A 19115-nucleotide genomic window follows, 5' to 3' on the forward strand; every position below is an offset into this window, starting at 1 on the left:
TTAAAAAAGCACTGTAAAAGTTTAGTTGCTACAGACAACTTTGGCTATTTGCCCTCACTCATTTCCGTAGATAGTAGTTATTAGCACTTAATGTTGATTTTGAAATTTTCAAGCGCAATTGGATTAAACCAGCCTATGAAAGCCCTTTTTTAAAAAAACATAGAACATACAGTGCAGAAGGAGGCCATTCGGCCCATCGAGTCTGCACCGACCCACTTAAGCCCTCACTTCCACCCTATCCCTGTCACCCAATAACCCCTCCTAACCTTTCTGGTCATTAAGGGCAATTTATCATGTCCAATCCACCCAACCTGTACGTCTTTGGACTGTGGGACGAAACCGGAGCACCCGGAGGAAACCCACGCAGACACGGGAAGAACGTGCAGACTCCGCGCAGACAGTGAGCCATGCCGGGAATCGAACCAGGGAGCCTGGCGCTGTGAAGCCACAGTGCTATCCACTTGTGCTACCGTGCTGCCCACTTGACTATGTTTAGTTTCAACTCCATAGCTGTCAGGAAAAGAAGCAAGTGACATTGGAAGTGAACTCTCAGAGGGGCAGTACCAAGAGAGTGCTGCATGTCAGGAAGTGCCATCTTTTAGGAAAGGCTTTAAACTGAAACCTCATGTGTCCCCTCAGGTGGGTGTTAAAGATCCCACAAGGCTACTTTTTCAAAAAGAGTTCAGGAATCCCTAGCCTGTTCTGGTTGATATTTAGGCTTCAGAACATCTGATCATTATCGCATTGCTGTGTGTGTGGGAGCTTGCTATGCACAAACTGGCTGCCACATCTTCCACATTACATCAGTTCAAAAGTATTTAATGCGCTGAAAAGGCTTTGGGACATCCTGAAGTTGTGCAAGAGGTTCCAGAAATGAAAGTTCTTTCTTTCTTTAAACCTAACACATCGAATGTTTCACAGCACAAATCTTTCCTTTGTCGCTCGTTCCCATCGGAGTCAAGACTTGGGTCCATTTCCTCCTTTTCCGGTTCATATTTCACCTGCTAAGCTTTTAAAAGGCTGGGTGCCAATTAAAGATTTTGAGTTGGATTGTTAGATTTTTGTGAGGCATGAGTATTGTGAGTTATGGAACCAAGGCAAGTATGCGGAGTTACGATTCAGATCAATCATCTTTGTCAGAGATACTGCAAAGGCTCTGGGCCCTGACAATATTCTGGCAGAGACTTGCGCTCCAGAACTTTATGAGCCCCTCGCCAAGCTGTTCTAGTACAGCTACGACACATTCATCTACTCGGCATTATTGCCCAGAAATGCCCTGTACACAAGAAACAGGACAAATTTGGCCCGCAAATCACGGCCACATGTTGTGGGCGTGTTCAAGGTTGAACGGGTTCTAGCAGGAATTGCGCACATGATGTCCGAGGTGCTGGGTGTGGAGTTGTTCCTGTATCCCGAGGTGGTGATATTCCGTGTGTCGGAAGACTCTAAGTCCAGGGAGTGAGGGAGACCGATGTCTTGGCCTTTGCCTCCTTGATGGCCCGGAGTCGGATTTTGCTCGGGTAGTGGGACTCAGAGCTGCCGAAAGCGAGGGTGTGGGTGAACGACCTAGCGGGATTCCTGAGGCTGGAGAAGGTCAAGTTAATCCTGAGGGAATCAGTGGTTCACCCAGAGGTGGAAGCCGGTTATTGATTCCTTTAAGGAGGTTTGAAGGATCAGCGAGAGGTGGGGGGTGGTGGGAGGGGAAGTGGGTTAAAATGGGGAAGGCTGAATGTGAGAAGGGGGTGGTGTTAGTGGAGTGGGGGGGGGGGCAGAGTGGGTGTCGGTTGTTTATAATGTTGTTTGGTTGTTCTTCTGCTTTTGTTTTATATGAAAATGCCTTGAATAAAATACTTTTAAAAAAAGAAACAGGACAAATCCAACCCAGCCATTTACCGCCCCATCAGTCTACTCCTGATAATCAGTAAAGTGATGGAAGGGATCATCAACAGTGCTATCAAGCAGCACTTACTCAGCAATAACCTGCTCACTGACGCTCATTTTGGGTTCTGCCAGGGTCACTCAGCTCCTGACCTGATTACAGCCTTGGTTCAAACATGGACAAAAGAGCTGAATTCCAAAGGTGAGGTGAGAGTGACTGCCTTTGACATCAAGGTAGCATTTGACCGAGTGTGGCATCAAGGAGCCCGAGCTAAACTGGAGTCAATGGGAATCAGGGGGAAATCCCTCCGCTGGTTGGAGTCAAAACTGGCACAAAGGAAGATGGTTGTAATATTTGGAGGTTAGTCCCAGGACGTCACTGCAGGTGTTCCTCAGGATAGTGTTCTAAGCCCAACCATCTTCAGCTGCTTCATCCATGATCTTCCTTCCATCATAAGGCCAGGTGTGAATCATAGAATCCCGACTATGCCGAAGGAGACCATTAGGCCCATCAAGTCAGTACCGACCCTCCGATAGAACACACCACCTAGGCCATTCCCCCACCCCATCCCTGCAACCCAGTAAGCCCACCTAACCTTTGAATACTAAGGGGCAATTTAGCATGGCCAATCCACCTAACCTGCACATCTTAGGCATGTGGGAGGAAACAGGAACACCCGGAGGAAACCCACGCAGACATGGGGAGAATGTGCAAACTCCACTTAGACAGTCACCAAGGTTGGAATTGAACCTGGGTCCATACATGGAGATATTTGATGATGATTGCACAACGTTCAGCTCTATTCACAACTCCTCAGACACTGAAGCAGCCAACTTGCAAATGCAGCAAGATCTGGACAACACCCAGATAAAAGCAAATTACCATGACAGCTTTGACAGAGTCATCCAGACTGAAAACATTGGCTCCCTTCTCTCTCCACCGATGCTGTCAATCTTGCTGAGATTTTCCAGTATTTTCTGGTTTTGGACAACATCAATGGCATTACCATCGCTGAATCCCCCACTATCAACATCCCGGAGGTTACCATTGATCAGAAACTAAACTGAACTAACCTGGTTTAGCACAGTGCGCTAAGCAGCTGGCTTGCAAGGCAGAACAAGGCCAGCAGCGCGAGTTCAATTCCCATACCAACTTCCCCGAACAGGTGCCGGAATGTGGTGACTAGGGGCTTTTCACAGTAACTTCATTGAAGCCTACTTGTGACAATAAGTGATTATTGTTATTAACCACATTAATACTGTGGCTACAAGAGCAGGTCAGAGGCTAGGAATCCTGTGGTGAGTAACACACCTCCTGACTCCCCAAAGTCTGTCCACTACTAGGCATAAATCAGGAGTGTCATAGAATACTCTCCACTTTCCTGGATGAGCGCAGCTCCAACAAGACTCAAGAAGTTCAACATCATCCAGGAAAAAGCAGTCCGCTTGATTGCTCCCCCATCCACAAACATTCAAACCCTTCACCACTGACGAACAGTGGCAGCCGTGTGTACCATCTACAAGATGCACTGCAGGAACTCAGCAAGCTCCCTCAGACAGCACCTTCCAAACCCACGACTGCTACCATCTAGGAGGCCAGGAGCAGCAGATATCTGGGAACCCCATCACCTGGAGGTTCCCCTCCAAGTCACTCTCCACCCTGACTGGGAAATATATCGGCCGCTCCTTCACTGTCACTGGGGCAAAATCCTGGAATTCCCTCCCTAACAGCACAGTGGGTGTACCTACACCGCATGCACTACAAAGGTTTAAGAAGACAATTCACCATCACCGTCTCAAGGGCAATTAGGGATGGGCAATGAATGCTGGCCTATCCAGTGATGCCCATGTCCCAAAGATGAGTAAAAAAAACAACGATCTAACCAAATGACAGAAGATTTTTGAAGGGCCGAGTGGTCTCCATTTATGATATATTATTCTATGTCTCCTATTCTTGCAGGTGATTACCTTCTCCCAATTCATATCCTCCAGTGCCAGGATACAATTACCATAGCTGGATTGTATTTGTTATGATACAATCACAGTCAATCATTTCCATCAAGAAACTTTTGTAACCGAGTTGTAAATTTTAATCATGCAACATATCAGTGAATTTTACAGCACAGAATCAGATGATTTGACCCATTGAGACTGTGTCAGCTCATTGAACATAAGAACATAAGAACTGGGAGCAGGAGTAGGCCATCTGGCCCCTCGAGCCTGCTCCGCCATTCAATGAGATCATGGCTGATCTTTTGTGGACTCAGCTCCACTTTCCGGCCTGAACACCATAACCCTCAATCCCTTTTTTCTTTAAAAAACTATCTATCTTTACCTTAAAAACATTTAATGAAGGAGCCTCAACTGCTTCACTGGGCAAGGAATTCCATAGATTCACAACCCTTTGGGTGAAGAAGTTCCTCCTAAACTCAGTCCTAAATCTACTTCCCCTTATTTTGAGGCTATTCCCCCTAGTTCTGCTTTCACCCGCCAGTGGAAACAACCTGCCTGCATCTATCCTATCTATTCCCTTCATAATTTTAAATGTTTCTATAAGATTCCCCCTCATTCTTCTAAATTCCAACGAGTACAGTCCCAGTCTACTCAACCTCTCCTCGTAATCCAACCCCTTCTGCTCTGGGATTAAACTCGTGAATCTCGTCTACACACCCTCCAGTGCCAGTACGTCCTTTCTCAGGTAAGGAGACCAAAACTGAACACAATACTCCAGGTGTGGCCTCACTAACACATTATACAATTGCAGCATAACCTCCCTAGTCTTAAACTCCATCCCTCTAGCAATGAAGGACAAAATTCCATTTGCCTTCTTAATCACCTGTTGCACCTGTAAACCAACTTTCTGTGACTCATGCACTAGCACACCCAGGTCTCTCTGCACAGCAGCACGCTTTAATATTTTATTGTTTAAATAATAATCCCGTTGGCTGTTATTCCTACAAAAATGGATAACCTCACATTTGTCAACATTGTATTCCATTTGCCAGACCCTAGCCCATTCACTTAACCTATCCAAATCCCTCTGCAGACTTCCAGTATCCTCTGCACTTTTCCCTTTACCACTCATCTTAGTGTCATCTGCAAACTTGGACACATTGCCCTTGGTCCCCAACTCTAAATCATCTATGTAGATTGTGAACAATTGTGGGCCCAACACAGATCCCTGAGGGACACCACTAGCTACTGATTGCCAACCAGAGAAACACCCATTAATCCCCACTCTTTGCTTTCTATTAATTAACCAATCCTCTATCCATGCTACTACTTTACCCTTAATGCCATGCATCTTTATCTTATGCAGCAGCCTTTTGTGTGGCACCTTATCAAAAGCTTTCTGGAAATCCAGATATACCACATCCATTGGCTCCCCATTATCTACTGCACTGGTAATGTCCTCAAAAAATTCCACTAAATTAGTTAGGCATGATCTGCCCTTTTATGAACCCATGCTGCGTCTGCCCAATGGGACAATTTCTATCCAGATGCCTCGCTATTTCTTCCTTGATGATAGATTCAGCATCTTCCCTACTACCGACGTTAAGCTCACTGGCCTATAATTTCCTGCTCTCTGCCTACCTCCTTTTTTAAACAATGGTGTCACGTTTGCTAATTTCCAATCCACCGGGACCACCCCAGAGTCTAGTGAATTTTGGTAAATCATCACTAGTGCATCTCCAATTTCCCTAGCCATCTCTTTTAGCACTCTGGGATGCATTCCATCAGGGCCAGGAGACTTGTCTACCTTTAGCTTCATTAGCTTGCCCATCACTACCTCCTTAGTGATAACAATCCTCTCAAGGTCATCACCTGTCATAACCTCATTTCTATCAGTCACTGGCATGTTATTTGTGTCTTCCACTGTGAAGACCGACCCAAAAAACCTGTTCAGTTCCTCAGCCATTTCCTCATCTCCCATTATTAAATCTCCCGTCTCATCCTCCAAAGGACCTATATTTACCTTAGCCACTCTTTTTTGCTTTATATATTTGTAAAAGCCTTTGCTGTCTGTTTTTATATTCTGAGCAAGTTTACTCTCATACTCTATCTTACTCTTCTTTGTAGCTTTTTTAGTAGCTTTCTGTTGCCCCCTAAAGATTTCCCAGTCCTCTAATCTCCCAGCAATCTTTGCCACTTTGTTTGCTTTTTCCTTCAATTTGATACTCTCCCTTATTTCCTTAGATATCCACGGTCGATTTTCCCTCTTTCTACCGTCCTTTTTGTGGGTATAAACCTTTGCTGAGCACTGTGAAAAATCACTTGGAAGGTTCTCCACTGTTCCTCAACTGTTCCACCATAAACGTCTTTGCTCCCAGTCTACCTTAGCTAGTTCTTCTCTCATCCCATTGTAATCTCCTTTGTTTAAACACAAAACACTAGTATTTGATTTTACCTTCTCACCCTCCATCTGTATTTTAAATTCCACCATATTGTGATCGCTCCTTCCGAGAGGATCCCTAACTATGAGATCATGAATCAATCCTGTTTCATTACACAGGACAAGATCTAGGGCCGCTTGTTCCCTCATAGGTTCCATTACATACTGTTCTAGGAAACGATCGCGGATACATTCTATAAACTCCTCCTCAAGGTTGCCTTGGCTGACCTGGTTAAACCAATCGACATGTAAATTGAAATCCCCCATGATAACTGCTGTACCATTTCTACATGCATCAGTTATTTCTTTGTTTATTGCCTGCCCCACCATAACGTTACTATTTGGTGGCCGATAGACTACTCCTATCAGTGACTTTTTCGCCTTACTATTCCTGATTTCCACCCAAATGGATTCAACCTTATCCTCCATAGCACCGATATCATCCCTAACTATCCCGGATGTCATCCTTAAATAACAGAGCTACACCACCTCCCTTACCATCCACTCTGTCCTTCCGAATAGTTTGATACCCTCGGATATTTAACTCCCAGTCGTGACCATCCTTTAACCATGTTTCAGTAATGGCCACTGAATCATAGTCATTCTCGATGATTTGCGCCATCAACTCATTTACTTTATTCCGAATACTACGAGCATTCAGTTAAAGTACACTTACGTTGGTTTTTTAATCTCTGTTTTGAATCTTAACATCTCCAGTTTTACTCCTTTTAGTATTACTGGGCCTATTCACTGAGCTCCCCTCAGTCACTGTACCTTGTACTGTCGCCCTTTTTGATTTTTGACTATGTCTTCTCTGCCTTGCACTTTTCCCCTTACTTCCTTTTGCTTCTGTCCCTGTTTTACTACCTTCCAACTTCCTGCATCAGTTCCCATCCCCCTGCCACATTAGTTTAAACCCTCCCCAACAGCTCTAGCAAACACTCCCCCTAGGACATCGGTTCCAGTCCTGAGGGAGGTGCAGACCGTCCGGTTTTTACTGGTCCCACCTCCCCCAGAACCGGCCCCAATGCCCCAGGAATTTAAATCCCTCCCTCTTGCACCATCTCTCGAGCCACGCATTCATCCTATCTATCCTGACATTCCTACTCTGACTAGCTCGTGGCACTGGTAGCAATCCTGAGATTACTACCTTTGCGGTCCTACTTTTTAGTTTAACTCCTAACTCCCTGAATTCAGCTTGTCGGACCTCATCCCGTTTTTTACCTATATCGTTGATGCCTATGTGCACCACGACAGCTGGCTGTTCACCCTCCCCCCCAGAATGTCCTGCAGCCGCTCCGAGACATCCTTAACCCTTGCACCAGGGAGGCAACATACCATCCTGGAGTCTCGATTGCGTCCACAGAACCGCCTGTCTATTCCCCTTACGATCGAGCTACCCAATTAGTCCCACTCTCCTGTCCTTTCCCTAGAATTTGCTATCAACTGTATCCAATTTCCCTTTTAAAAGTTACCTTTAAGTCGGTTTGTACCGCCCCTTCAGGCAGATCGCCACAACTCGTAATGTTAAAAAAAATCCCCATCTCCCTTCGGGTTCTCTGCTGATTATCCGAAATCTGTATCCTCTGGTTATCCACCCTCCTCCCAGTAGCAAGGGATTCTCCTTATTTACTCTCGCAAAACCATCCATGATTTTAATACCTCTATTACATATCCCCTCAACCTTCTCTGCTCCAAGCGGCTTCTCCAGTCTCTCACATAACTGAAGCCAAAGTTAAAAGTGGTGATGAATGGTTAGCAGCTACCCAAGCATGTCTTCCTGGTTGTAACTGCAAGGAAATATTTATTTATTTTGATATAAATTTAGAGTACCCAATTCATTTTTTCCAATTAAGGGGCAATTTAGCGTGGCCAATCCACCTACCCTGCACATCTTTGGGTTGTGGGGGTGAAACCCACGCAGACACGGGTAGAATGTGCAAACTCCACATGAACAGTGACCCAGAGCCGGGATTGAACCTGGGACTTCGGCGCTGTGAGGCAGCAGTGCTATCCACTGCACCACCATGCTGCCCCGCAAGGAAATATCAATCATACCTTTAAGCACGCCATATCTTGCTTGAAATCTTCTTCATATATGCGAGAAAGTATTGTGGGCGAAATATTCAACTGAAATCCAGAAAAAAAGTTATCAAATATCAGTTTTGTGGTTTTGGATTCAATGCTTCCTGATACTTGTGCAATCCTGCAATTTACCTCATTGGCTCTTTGAATTATTTTGTCATCAATATCTGTGATAACCATCACCATAATGACATCAATGCCAAAGATCTTGCTCAGTATTCTTCTTAGGATGTCAAATCTAACATAGGAGCTAGAAAACAAAATAGAAAGGAGTGAGTGAAAAAGTTGTTGCTGATATTTCCAACTTCAGATGCACGCAGTGGGGGATTTCCACCGGTGACGTGTAGGTGGAGGTCGCACGTTGGGTGGCTCCTGCTCGAGTCTTTGATTTTCGGATCTTTATGCCCGATTTCAGGATAGTTTTTTGGATGAGCTGATGTGGGAAGTTCCAAGGAATCGGTGGAATGTCGAAATCCCAGAAGAAAGGTCAGGGACGGAAAGGGTCGAGCGAAAGTCCAGCGGCGAGTGCTGTTGTGAGTCCAACGGGAGGGAAGATGGCAGGTGTTGGTTCGTCGGGTGGGACCGTTCCCGTTCGGGTTGAAACTTTGACCGAGGTGGTGTCGGGGGATGTTTAAAAGGTTGTTCGCCAAACATTGGGAGATGATGACCTCGCTCAAAGAGTGGGTGGAGGAGACGCTTGCCTCGATAAAGTTTGCGTTGATGAAGATGTCGATGGTGGTGCGGGAGCAAGGAGAGAAGATGAAGACGGTGGAGGAGGCATTGTTGCAGCATAGCGACCAGTTCACCTCGATGGGTGAGGAGCTGCGAAGGGTAGCAGAGGCCAATGAAGGGTTCAGGGGCAAAGTGGAGGACCTGAAGAATAGATCGAGGAGGCAAAATGTGAGGATAGTGGGCTTGCCCGAGGGGGTAGAGTGCTAGAGCCCGACCGAGTACTTTGCAGACATGTTTGACAAGCCGATGGGGAGGAGGAGGAAGAGCCCTCACTCTATGAGTTGGACAGGGCCCATCGGTCACCCCAGCCGAAGCCTAAAACCAATGAGCCACCAAGGGCGATCATGTTCTGCTTCCACAGCTACGAGGTGAAGGAGAAGGTTTTGAGGTGGACAGTGGGACGTGAAGTGGGAAGGCGTTGGTGTACATATATACCAAGATTTGATGGTGGAGTTGGCGAGAAGGCAGGCTGCCTTTGGTTGGGTGAAGGTGACACTGTACAGCAGCAGCGTGAGGTTTGGAGTGGTCTACCCGCTGAAGCGGAGAGTGACTCGCAATTCGAAGGACTTCTATTTTGAGACCACGGAGGAGGTGGAGGCGTTCGTGAAGGCTGAAGGACTGGGATGGAGATGGATTTTGGGATTTGGACTTGGGAGGGTGAGGACTGGGATCTTTTCTTTAATTTTTTTCTCCTGTGGTTTTCTTTATCTGTTTTTTCCTTTTTTTTTTGCTGTTATTTGTTTTGTGGATGCATTCTCCTCACTCTGACCGTATGTCTGAGGGGCTGGAGGGTCCTGGGCATGGGGGACCGGGTGGCTGAGGGGGTGTTTGGGAGGAGGGGGCTCTGGCAGAGGTCACCGTACTAGCAAACGAAGGTTGGCTGGTGGAAAGGATTGGAGTGGCGGGAGGTGCCGTGATCGTTGGAACCTGGTTGGGCAGCTTCCAATGGGCCTGAGAGATGTGAATGGTGGTTGGGGTGGGGGGATACTGTGTGAGATGTTTGCAAGAGGAAATGGCTGGGGGAACCTGGGAAGGGGGTGGGGGTTGAAGGTGACTAAAGGATGGGGTGGGGCCCGCTAGATGGGAGGAGCCTGGGGTAGTGGCGATGGCGGATAAAGTGGTGGGGGGCTGATGGTGAGAAGTTGCAAGAGGCCCATCTGAGGGTGAAGGACCAGATAAGGCTTAGGAAGGGCTGGGTGAGCAAGGTATTTTATTCAGGGCTTGATAGTAGGGCCCGGGGGGTAGCGATTTTGATGAGTAAATGGGTGAGGTTTCAGTTGGAGGAGTTGGTGGCAGGACAGGGGGTAGGTATGTGATTGCAATGTGCGTGCTGGAGGGGAGGTTGGTGGCTTTGGTCAGCATATCGGGCAGCATGGTAGTTAGCACAATTGCCTCACAGCTCCAGGGTCCAGGTTCGATTCCCGGCTTGGGTCACTGTCTGTGTGGAGTCTGCACATCCTCCCCGTGTGTGCGTGGGTTTCCTCCGGGTGCTCCAGTTTCCTCCCACAACCCAATGATGTGCAGGTTAGGTGGATTGGTCATGCTAAATTGCCCTTAGTGTCCAAAATTGCCCTTAGCGTTGGGTGGGTGGTGGGGATGGGGTGGAGGTGTGGGCTTGGGTAGGGTGCTCTTTCAAAGAGCCGGTGCAGACTCGATGGGCCAAGTGGCCTCCTTCTGCACCGTAAATTCTATGAAAATATATGTCCATAATTAGGATGACATGGGGTTCAATAAGAAAATGCTGGCTGCCATTCCGAATCTGTATACCCATGAGTTGATTTTGGGCGGGGGGGGGGGGGGGGGGGGATTGGAACACAGTGCTGGAACAGAGGGTGGTCAGGCCCCAGCCCGGGGGGGGGGGGGGGGGTATTCCTTTTATCCCCGTTGCCCACAAGGTGTTCTTGAGGATTGGAGAAGGCGCTGTTAGCTGGAGTTCAGAGGGCAGAGCATGCGCACCAGAATTTCTGTGATAGGATGGGGAAGGTGATTGAGGAGTGTGTGGGTTTAACTATACTGGGGAGGTCTCGCCGTCAGTAGTTTGGGAGGCTTTATGTGTGAGTATTATGTGGTTTCCGCTCAAGGGCCGAGCAGGAACAGTTTCTCCGTCTACTCTGTACAGTCCCCTCATTATTTGCAACATCTCTTTCAAATCTCCTCGCAGCCTTCTTCTCTCCAAGGAGAGCAGTCCCAACCTTTCCTGGGAACTGAAGTTTCTCATTCCTGGAACCATTCTTGTGAACATCTTCTGCTGCCTCTCCAATGTGTTCACATCCTTCCTGTAGTGTAGCACCCAGAGCTGAGCCCAATTTCCAGCTAAGGTCTAAACGGTGTCCTGTATAGGTTCAGCATAACCTTCTTGCTTTTGTGCATTCTCTGTCCTGTTACTAATACATGAAGATGCTGAAAATGTCGTGAATTACAATCAACTAAAACTGAAACAAATGCACAACTTTTCTCTTATGAATTTGCTTGCAGTGTTGCGATCAGGATTTCAGATCCTTCCATACTGCTTTAGACAGTGCTGGAATAAGTCAATGAGTTTTTATTAGTAAGATTGCAGACTCCATGATTGTGTGCGCATTTTTAGTAAGGAGAGTGTTACACAATGCTACTGTGGATTCATAATGTAATGGTATATTTTATGTTCCAAAGAGGACCAATCCTCTTTGGAGCAGAGCTGGTCAGGACGGGGAAAGGACGACACAGATAGCACAGGGAGCAGGGCTGGTCAGGACGGGGAAAGGACTAGACAGATAGCACAGGGAGCAGTGCTGGTCAGGACGGGGAATGGACTACACAGATAGCACAGGGAGCAGGGCTGGTCAGGACGGGGAAAGGACTAGACAGATAGCACAGGGAGCAGAGCTGGTCAGGACGGGGAATGGACTACACAGATAGCACAGGGAGCAGAGCTGGTCAGAACGGTGAAAGGACTATACAGAGAGCACAGGGAGCAGAGCTGGTCAGGGGGAATAGACTACATAGATAGCACAGGGAGCAGGGCTGGTCAGGGGGAATAGACTACACAGAGAGCACAGGGAGCAGGGCTGGTCAGGACGGGGAAAGGACTACACAGATAGCACAGGGAGCAGAGCTGGTCAGGACGGGGAATGGACTGCACAGATAGCACAGGGAGCAGGGCTGGTCAGGACGGGGAAAGGACTATACAGAGAGCACAGGGAGCAGAGCTGGTCAGGACGGGGAATGGACTACACAGGTAGCACAGAGAGCGGAGCTGGTCAGGACAGGGGAGAAAAGGACTACGCAGATAGCACAGGGGGCAGAGCTGGTCAGGGGGAATGGACTACACAGATAGCACAGGGAGCAGAGTTGGTCAGGACGGGGAAAGGACTACAGATAGCACAGGGAGCAGGGCTGGTCAGGACAGGGGGGAAAGAACTACACAGATAGCAAAGAGGGCAGGGCTGGTCATGAGAAACAGGAGCATCCGTTAAATGTATGAAGAGCCGTAACGATTTATAAAAATTTTAATTTGAAGTTGAATTGCAACAATCCAGCAGATGGAGCTCTCGAGATGCCACAAGGCACTAGTAGAAAGAGTGAAAGTTGCATAAAAATACTATCACAGTGCCACTGCTGGATATCACAAGGAAATACTCTGAATACAAGATGCTCGCTCCATAAAGAAATGCTTTTATAGCAGCTTTCAACAAAATGCCTGGCCAATGTCAGAATATTAATACATTAAAAAGTAGCTCCATTGTGACTGTCTATTGGTGCAGCTGTTCATGTGCTGGACAGAGTCTGAATCCCAAGGCACAATCCCAGCCCATACTCAGCAAGCTGTGCCAACAATATGTGACACTGTGAGGAAACCGAGTCTGATGCATCACAGCTGACATCCCTGTCTCACTCTGTGATGAAGGATAACAACCCTTACAACAAGGGAGATCCTGCAGCCTTAACTCCAGTGGTATAGTGTTTCCCTCTGAGCCTCTCTCACATACTCCAATCCCGCTCTGCCTCTCTCACATACTCCAATCCCGCTCTGCCTCTCTCACATACTCCAATCCCGCTCTGTCTCTCTCACATACTCCAATCCCGCTGTCTCTCTCACATACTCCAATCCCACTCTGCCTCTCTCACATACTCCAATCCCGCTCTGCCTCTCTCACATACTCCAATCCCGCTCTGCCTCTCTCACATACTCCAATCCCGCTCTGCCTCTCTCACATACTCCAATCCCACTCTGCCTCTCTCACATACTCCAATCCCGCTCTGCCTCTCTCACATACTCCAATCCCGCTCTGCCTCTCTCACATACTCCAATCCCGCTCTGCCTCTCTCACATACTCCAATCCCGCTCTGCCTCTCTCACATACTCCAATCCCGCTCTGCCTCTCTCACATACTCCAATCCCGCTCTGTCTCTCTCACATACTCCAATCCCGCTCTGCCTCTCTCACATACTCCAATCCCGCTCTGTCTCTCTCACATACTCCAATCCCGCTCTACCTCTCTCACATACTCCAATCCCGCTCTGCCTCTCTCACATACTCCAATCCCGGCTCTGTCTCTCTCACATACTCCAATCCCACTCTGTCTCTCTCACATACTCCAATCCCGCTCTGCCTCTCTCACATACTCCAATCCCGCTCTGTCTCTCTCACATACTCCAATCTCGCTCTGTCTCTCTCACATACTCCAATCCCGCTCTGCCTCTCACATACTCCAATCCCGCTCTGCCTCTCTCACATACTCCAATCCCGCTCTGCCTCTCTCACATACTCCAATCCCGCTCTGTCTCTCTCACATACTCCAATCCCGCTCTGCCTCTCTCACATACTCCAATCCCGCTCTGCCTCTCTCACATACTCCAATCCCGCTCTGTCTCTCTCACATACTCCAATCCCGCTCTGCCTCTCTCACATACTCCAATCCCGCTCTGCCTCTCTCACATACTCCAATCCCACTCTGCCTCTCTCACATACTCCAATCTCGCTGTCTCTCTCACATACTCCAATCCCGCTCTGCCTCTCTCACATACTCCAATCCCGCTCTGTCTCTCTCACATACTCCAATCCCGCTCTGTCTCTCTCACATACTCCAATCCCGCTGTCTCTCTCACATACTCCAATCCCGCTCTGTCTCTCTCACATACTCCAATCCCGCTGTCTCTCTCACATACTCCAATCCCGCTCTGCCTCTCTCACATACTCCAATCCTGCTTTGCCTCTCACATACTCCAATCCCGCTCTGTCTCTCTCACATACTCCAATCCCGCTCTGCCTCTCTCACATACTCCAATCCCGCTCTGTCTCTCTCACATACTCCAATCCCGCTCTGTCTCTCTCACATACTCCAATCTCGCTCTTGTCTCTCTCACATACTCCAATCCCGCTCTGTCTCTCTCACATACTCCAATCCCGCTCTGCCTCTCTCACATACTCCAATCCCACTCTGCCTCTCTCACATACTCCAATCCCGCTCTGCCTCTCTCACATACTCCAATCCCGCTCTGCCTCTCTCACATACTCCAATCCCGCTCTGCCTCTCTCACATACTCCAATCCCGCTCTGTCTCTCTCACATACTCCAATCCCGCTGTCTCTCTCACATACTCCAATCCCGCTCTGCCTCTCTCACATACTCCAATCCTGCTTTGCCTCTCACATACTCCAATCCCGCTCTGTCTCTCTCACATACTCCAATCCCGCTCTGCCTCTCTCACATACTCCAATCCCGCTCTGTCTCTCTCACATACTCCAATCCCGCTCTGTCTCTCTCACATACTCCAATCTCGCTCTTGTCTCTCTCACATACTCCAATCCCGCTCTGTCTCTCTCACATACTCCAATCCCGCTCTGTCTCTCTCACATACTCCAATCCCGCTCTGCCTCTCTCACATACTCCAATCCCGCTCTGCCTCTCTCACATACTCCAATCCCGCTCTGCCTCTCTCACATACTCCAATCTCGCTCTGCCTCTCTCACATACTCCAATCCCGCTCTGTCTCTCTCACATACTCCAATCTCGCTCTGCCTCTCTCACATACTCCAATCCCGCTCTGCCTCTCTCACATACTCCAATCCCGCTCTGCCTCTCTCACATACTCCAATCCCGCTCTGCCTCTCACATACTCCAATCCCGCTCTGCCTCTCTCACATACTCCAATCCCGCTCTGCCTCTCTCACATACTCCAATCCCGCTCTGCCTCTCTCACATACTCCAATCCCGCTCTGCCTCTCACATACTCCAATCCCGCTCTGCCTCTCTCACATACTCCAATCCAGCTCTGCCTCTCTCACATACTCCAATCCCGCTCTGCCTCTCTCACATACTCCAATCCCGCTCTGCCTCTCTCACATACTCCAATCCCGCTCTGCCTCTCTCACATACTCCAATCCCACTCTGCCTCTCTCACATACTCCAATCCCGCTCTGCTCTCTCACATACTCCAATCTCGCTCTGCCTCTCTCACATACTCCAATCCCGCTCTGCCTCTCTCACATACTCCAATCCCGCTCTGCTCTCTCACATACTCCAATCTCGCTCTGCCTCTCTCACATACTCCAATCCCGCTCTGTCTCTCTCATATACTCCAATCTCGCTCTGCCTCTCTCACATACTCCAATCCCGCTCTGCCTCTCTCACATACTCCAATCCCGCTCTGTCTCTCTCACATACTCCAATCTCGCTCTGCCTCTCTCACATACTCCAATCCCGCTCTGCCTCTCTCACATACTCCAATCCCGCTCTGTCTCTCTCACATACTCCAATCCCACTCTGCCTCTCTCACATACTCCAATCCCGCTCTGCCTCTCTCACATACTCCAATCTCGCTCTGCCTCTCACATACTCCAATCCCACTCTGCCTCTCTCACATGCCCCAGTTCCGTTCTGCCTCTTGTCTTTCACCCTTTCTTTCTTTCTACTACATCCTCTCCCGGATTCAATTATCCTACATCCCTAATGGTGATGACGGGTACACCATCCTAATCTCAGATTCCTGTGTACAACATCACAGGAGAGCCGCTGCTCTAGATGAAAGGTTTGGTGCCTTGTACTCACTTCCTGCTTCTTTTATTCATATTTTGTTACACCTGGTTTCCGAGGACCTCATTCCTCAACCTTCTACACTTTCCAGCAGTTCCCCTCACACCCATTTTGTTCTAGGAACTTCTCATTGTTCTCCTCTATTGAGGTATAGTTCTGTTTTTTAATGAATAGAGTTGAGAATGTAGACAGGCAGGAGCTGTTTCCAGTGGCAGGTGGGTTGGGAACCGGAGGACACGGACTTTGAACTATGACATGAGGAAACATATGTTTACAAAGCGAGTGGTTAGAATCGGGAATGCCTGCTGCCTTACGGCACTGAGGACCCAGGTTCAATCCCGGCCCAAGGTCACTGTCCCTGTGCAGTTTGCACATTCTCCCCAGGTCTGCGTGGGCCTCACCCCCACAACCCAAAGATGTGCAGGGTAGGTGGATTGTCCACACTAAATTGCCCCTTAATTGGGTACTCTAAATTTATAAAAAGAAAACAAAAAAATCGGGAATGCCCTATTCGAGAGTGTGGGAGAGGCAGATTCAATCATAAATAATAGAATGGAACTGGATAAGCACTTGAAGAGGCAGGACTACGGCAAAAAGATAGGGAGGTGGAATGAATAGAGATGAGGTAAAATTTCTTCAGCCAGATGGCGATGATCTGTGGAACTCTTTGTCGCAGAAGGCTGTGGGGGCCAAATCACTGAGTGTCTTTAAGACAGACAGCGATAGATAGGTTCTTGATTGATACAAGGATCAGGGGCTATGGGGAGAAGGCAAGAGAATGGGGATGAGAAAATATCAGTCATGACCGGCTGGGTCACTGTCTGTGTGGAGTATGCACGTCCTCCCCGTGTGTGCGTGGGTTTCCTCCGGGTGCTCCGGTTTCCTCCCACAGTCCAAAGATGTGCAGGTTAGGTGGATTGGCCATGCTAAATTGCCCTTAGTGTCCTAATAAAAGTAAGGTTAAGGGGGGGTTGTTGGGTTACGGGTATAGGGTGGATACGTGGGTTTGAGTAGGGTGATCATGGCTCGGCACAACATTGAGGGCCGAAGGGCCTGTTCTGTGCTGTACTGTTCTATGTTCTATGATTGAATGGCGGAGCAGACTCGATGGGCCGAGTAGCCTAATTCTGATCCTATGTCTGACGGTCTTATGGAGCAGCTGTTGAAGAGAGCAGGCACAGACGCAAAAGGCCAAATGATTTCTTTCTCCACTGGACAATTCTAGGATTCTTTAAATCTTCGTGTGAAGAAGCAAAAAGCACCTTTATTGAATTAACCATTCTGCTGGAAAATCAAACCATTGCATTTTTTATTTACTCAATAATGGAATGAAACCACAGGCAGCTTCGAATTCTTTGACTGATCAGTTCTTTCTACTGCTTGAAAAGATCCAACGTAATGGCAGATAAAAACAACTGTTTCCTTTTTGATGCATAAGTTTGTTTTGGGGGAACCACATTAACAAAAATAACAGTAGTTGCCCTTGATTTGATACTGGGGGAAATCCATTGGGTTAAACGGTTGTTTTCTGATCTGAAATGTTGGAGGAAGCTGGTATATCGAATGGCAACGTATTTGACCAGTAAATCTGTGTCAGCTTTGACTTGACTATCTTAATCAGGCGGCCATAGATTCCAACTACTCATGCCATAAACACACATCCTACACTGACACTTCTAGTGCAGTACTGAGGAAATGTTACATTGTCGTAAGAGCAGTGCGAAGGCTGTAGAAAGTGCTGCACTGTGTGAGGTTCAGTACCGAGGGAGTGCTGCACTGTGTGAGGTTCAGTACCGAGGGAGTGCTGCACTGTGTGAGGTTCAGTACTGAGGGAGTGCCGCACTTTCAGAGGGTCAGTACTGAGGGAGTGCTGCACTGTCAGAGGGTCAGTACTGAGGGAGTGCCGCACTGTCAGAGGGTCAGTACTGAGGGAGTGCTGCACTGTCAGAGGGTCAGTACTGAGGGAGTGCTGCACTGTCAGAGGGTCAGTACTGAGGGAGTGCCGCACTGTCAGAGGGTCAGTACTGAGGGAGTGCCGCACTGTCAGAGGGTCAGTACTGAGGGAGTGCTGCACTGTCAGAGGGTCAGTACTGAGGGAGTGCCGCACTGTCAGAGGGTCAGTACTGAGGGAGCGCCGCACTGTCAGAGGGTCAGTACTGAGGGAGTGCTGCACTGTGTGAGGTTCAGTACTGAGGGAGTGCCGCACTTTCAGAGAGTCAGTACTGAGGGAGTGCTGCACTGTCAGAGGGTCAGTACTGAGGGAGTGCTGCACTGTGTGAGGTTCAGTACTGAGGGAGTGCTGCACTGTGTGAGGTTCAGTACCGAGGGAGTGCTGCACTGTGTGAGGTTCAGTACTGAGGGAGTGCCGCACTTTCAGAGGGTCAGTACTGAGGGAGTGCTGCACTGTCAGAGGGTCAGTACTGAGGGAGTGCCGCACTGTCAGAGGGTCAGTACTGAGGGAGTGCTGCACTGTGTGAGGTTCAGTACTGAGGGAGTGCCGCACTTTCAGAGAGTCAGTACTGAGGGAGTGCTGCACTGTCAGAGGGTCAGTACTGAGGGAGTGCCGCACTGTCAGAGGGTCAGTACTGAGGGAGTGCTGCACTGTGTGAGGTTCAGTACTGAGGGAGTGCCGCACTTTCAGAGAGTCAGTACTGAGGGAGTGCTGCACTGTCAGAGGGTCAGTACTGAGGGAGTGCTGCACTGTGTGAGGTTCAGTACTGAGGGAGCGCCGCACTTTCAGAGGGTCAGTACTGAGGGAGTGCTGCACTGTCAGAGGGTCAGTACTGAGGGAGTGCCGCACTGTCAGAGGGTCAGTACTGTGGGAGTGCTGCACTGTCAGAGGGTCAGTACTGAGGGAGTGCTGCACTGTCAGAGGATCAATACTGAGGGAGTGCCGCACTGTCAGAGGGTCAGTACTGAGGGAGTGCCGCACTGTCAGAGGGTCAGTACTGAGGGAGTGCCGCACTGTCAGAGGGTCAGTATTGAGGGAGTGCCGCACTGTCAGAGGGTCAG

At 48.7% G+C, this 19115-nt stretch overlaps 1 protein-coding gene across 2 annotated transcripts in view; it reads right to left on the reverse strand.

Moving 5' to 3' along the window:
* The window catches only part of cars2 (cysteinyl-tRNA synthetase 2, mitochondrial), a 105879-nt gene that overhangs the window by 59012 nt on the left and 27752 nt on the right, over window positions 1-19115 (reverse strand). For both annotated transcript variants that reach the window (XM_038818210.1, XM_038818212.1), the window contains 2 exons: window positions 8489-8606; window positions 8330-8401 (listed from right to left, as the gene is read on the reverse strand). In XM_038818210.1, coding sequence (XP_038674138.1) covers window positions 8330-8401; window positions 8489-8606 — 190 coding nt within the window. The remainder of the gene's footprint in view (window positions 1-8329; window positions 8402-8488; window positions 8607-19115) is intronic.

The sequence above is a fragment of the Scyliorhinus canicula genome, chromosome 14, assembly GCF_902713615.1.
Source record: "Scyliorhinus canicula chromosome 14, sScyCan1.1, whole genome shotgun sequence".
Classification (NCBI taxonomy): Eukaryota; Metazoa; Chordata; class Chondrichthyes; order Carcharhiniformes; family Scyliorhinidae; genus Scyliorhinus; species Scyliorhinus canicula.